At 53.7% G+C, this 3,507-nt stretch overlaps 1 protein-coding gene across 3 annotated transcripts in view; it reads left to right on the forward strand.

The window, feature by feature from the left end:
• Window positions 1-92: 92 nt before the first annotated feature.
• SELENON (selenoprotein N) overlaps window positions 93-3,507 on the forward strand; it is a 16,870-nt gene continuing 13,455 nt past the window's right edge. For all 3 annotated transcript variants that reach the window (XR_005201240.1, XM_017534616.2, XM_017534617.2), the window contains exons 1-2: window positions 93-300; window positions 879-996. Coding sequence is in view for 2 of the 3 variants with exons in the window: in XM_017534616.2 (XP_017390105.1) it covers window positions 103-300; window positions 879-996 (316 nt within the window). In the remaining variant the exon portion in view is untranslated. The remainder of the gene's footprint in view (window positions 301-878; window positions 997-3,507) is intronic.

Here is a 3,507-nt window from a genome sequence, read left to right on the forward strand (position 1 = left end):
TATATATATATATATATATATAACAAAAATAATCTTTTAACCTTAAAAATAAAGCCCTTCCATCTTTTTTATTAGTTTAATGTTAAAACAATTAAGCCAGCCATGAGCCGGGCCTGGCTGGGCCAGCGCGGGCAGCCCAGCCCTGGCCCCGGCCCCAGCCCCGCTGCGCCGCCTCCCGAGCCGCCACCCCGCCGTGGCACCCGCGCCCTGGCGCTGCTCGGAGCCCTGCTGGGTGCAGCCACCGCCGCCGCCGTCAGGGTCTGCGCCCGCCACGCCGAGGCCCAGGCGGCCGCGCGGCAGGTCCGGGCCCTAGCGGGCCGGGGCGGGGGCGGGGGCGCGGGGACTGAAGGGCCAAGCCTCGAGCGCGGGGGACGCGTGGGCAGGGGCGAGTCGGGAGGGCGCGAGGGGCGGAGGGGAACGAGTAGGAAGGGGGCGCGGGAGCCGGGTTGGGGGGTGCCTGGGGCCGGGCTGATGGGGAGGAGGCGAACCGAGGCCCGTAGGGAGCGGGGACAGACTGGAGGGGCCTGTCCAGAGGGGTGACCTGGGCGGAGTGAAGCTGGGACCCGCAGAATCTGAAAGGGGCACTGGGGAGCCCTGGCCAGTGAGGAGGGGACTCGGGAGAGGACAGAGGGTGCAGGAGGAACAGGGCCAGGCAGAAAGCGGGCTGGGGACAGACTGGGAGGGGCATGCAGAGGGACCAGAGGGACTGGAGGCTCTGGGGCGGTACAGAGGTGACATTTGCACGGATGGACCCGGAGGCACTGGGAGAACTCAGGAAGATGGTGGCGGGATGGGCTCCATTCGGAAACAACGGCCTGTTGGGGACCAGAAGATCCGGCCACCAACTGGTGATCAGACCTGTCTCTCCTCCCAATTAGGAATCAGCGCTGAAGACCTTGGGGACAGATGGCCTTTTTCTCTTTTCCTCCTTGGACACTGACGGGGACATGTACATCAGCCCCGAGGAGTTCAAGCCCATTGCTGAGAAGCTAACAGGTACCAGAAGAGACTGGCGACTGGGGAGGAGGGCGCCTTGGTCACTGTGTCTTCACTGAGCAGGAGAGGCTGTCTGGAGTGGAGGGAAGCTCCTGGGGCCCCAGAGGCCCTGGACTTCTCCCAGCTCTGACACTTTCTAGCTGGTGGCTTAAGCGAGCTGCTCCAGTAACCCCTGAGCCTATTTTTCTCAGACTGTGAGGAATAATACCAGTTAACATTCTTGGGTCAGCGAGGTGGCTCACGCCTGGAATCCCAACCCTTTGGGAGATGGGAGGATCGCTTGAGCCCAGAAGTTCGAGACCAGCCTGGCCAACATGGCAAAACTCCATCCCTACAAAAATGCAAAAATTAGCCGGGTGTGCTGGCGCGCACCTGTAGTCCCAGCTACTTGGGGAGCTGAGGTGGGAGGATCACTTGAGGCCACCAGACAGAGGTTGCAGTGAGTCAAGATCACACCACTAGACTCCAGCCTGGGTGACAGAGTGAGACCCTGTCTCAAAATAAATAAAGCAAAACCAAAAACAAACAAACAAAAAGTTCCTTGGCCACCTCCATGCCAGACATTTAAGTACTTCATGTGGGTTCTCTCTTTAAACATCACCTGGAAGATGGACACTGCCTTGATCCCCATGTTTGATAGTTGGAGAGACTAAGGCACAGGTAGGCAGTATCCCAAGGTAGAAAGGTGGGGAGCCAGGGCGAGAACTGGGGCCATCTGGCTCCAGAGTCCTGCACCAGCTCACAGGTCTGAGGAGAGAGAAAAGAAATGGAAAGTGACAAATATGTAGTGGATTTCCAATAGACAGCATCTATAACTTTTTTTTTTTGAGACAGGGTCTTATTGTGTCACCCAGGCTGGAGGGCAGTGGTGTAATCATGGCTCACTGCAGCCTCAATTTCCCTGGCTCAATTGATCATCCTGCCTCAGTCTCCTGAGTAACGGGACTACAGGCATGTGCCACCATGCCCAGCTCATTTTTCTATTTTTTGTAGAGTATGGTCTCACTATGTTGCCTAGGCTGGTCTCAAACTCCTGCGTTCAAATGATCCTTCTACCTTGGCCTCCCAAAGTGCTGAGATTACAGATGTGAACCACCGCACCCAGCCAGGAGCTGTAACTATTAATAATAAATTTGAAACTGCTTAGGTGCTTTCAGATTCCTATTCCCTCCTCCCTCCCTCTCTTCCTTCTTTCCTTCCTTCCTTCCCTCCCTCCCTCCCTCCTTCCTTCCTTCCTTTCTCTTTTTTTGAGACAGAGTCTTGCTCTCAGGCTGGAGTTCAGTAGCATGGTCTCGGCTCACTGCAACCTCCGCCTCCCTGGTTAAAGCAATTCTCTTGCCTCAGCCTCCCCAAGAGCTGGAATTACCGGCACCTGCCAGCATGCCCAGCTAATTTTGTATTTTTAGTAGAGATGGGGTTTCACCATGTTAGTCAGGCTGGTCTTGAACTCCTGACCTCAAGTGATCCTCCGGTCTTGGCTTCCCAAAGTGCTGGGATTACAGGTGTGAGCCACTTCATCCGGCCTCCTATTTCATTCTTGCTATCATTTTTGCCTAGTTGTAATCAGTGATTATTTATTTATTTTTCGGTTAAAGATGAGAGGCTGAAACAGTCTAATGAATTATAAAATGCTTCTCTCGCTGCCCCCACCACCACCCCAACCTCTGTGTCCATTTTCTTCCAACTTCTTGTGACATTTCTTGAACCTAGGATCTTGGGCACCTACAGCTTGCTTGGTGTACGTCAGTCATTGATGGGAAAGGCAAGAGAGACATGCTGGTTGTTTCGGTGTGTAAGCACCAAAGCCCTGTCACAGGCCTGCTGGTTTTCATGGGTGGATTGGGTAGGTTGGCTCCGTGCTGGCCTGGTGACCTGCAGTCGCTGCTAGAGGAGGAAGGTCGGATGAAAATTGCTGATGAGCTGGAGAGGGTGTGTGTCAGTGTCTCGGCGGCATTGAAAGCAGATGGCAGATAAACAGGTCGTCCCCTTGTGGCCCTGCCTGTACCTCTTATTTCGCATACACTTCTGAGCGTCTGCACAGCCACCTCTTTGTCCTTTTTTGTGGCCGGAGTGAGAGTTCTCTCATAATGGCACTTTAGCAAAGCTTGCCGGGCTTGAGGGGCACTTATTTGTTTGCACAGAAATCTTTTTCTCCATCAGAGTAAAAGAATCCCTCCATTACCTCTAAGCTGTGAATGTAAAAATGGACCACGTTTGGAGAAATCAAAGGGGAAAATCAAATCAAGCAGGAAATAGGGCCGACTGGTGCTATTGGTAGGGTCATGCGTGTGTTTACTTTTCTGCCTTATCCCTTAAAATTTTTACAAATGGCCTATAATGGGCAAATGTTACTCATAAGTCAGGAAAAAAAACTTTTTATTAAAAAGCCAAAGGGGCCGGGCGCGGTGGCTCACGCCTGTAATCCCAGCACTTTGGGAGGCCGAGGTGGGTGGATCACGAGGTCAAGAGATCGAGACCATCCTGGTCAACATGGTGAAACCCCGTCTCTAC

This window comes from Cebus imitator, unplaced genomic scaffold (genome assembly GCF_001604975.1).
Source record: "Cebus imitator isolate Cc_AM_T3 unplaced genomic scaffold, Cebus_imitator-1.0 Scaffold87, whole genome shotgun sequence".
Classification (NCBI taxonomy): Eukaryota; Metazoa; Chordata; class Mammalia; order Primates; family Cebidae; genus Cebus; species Cebus imitator.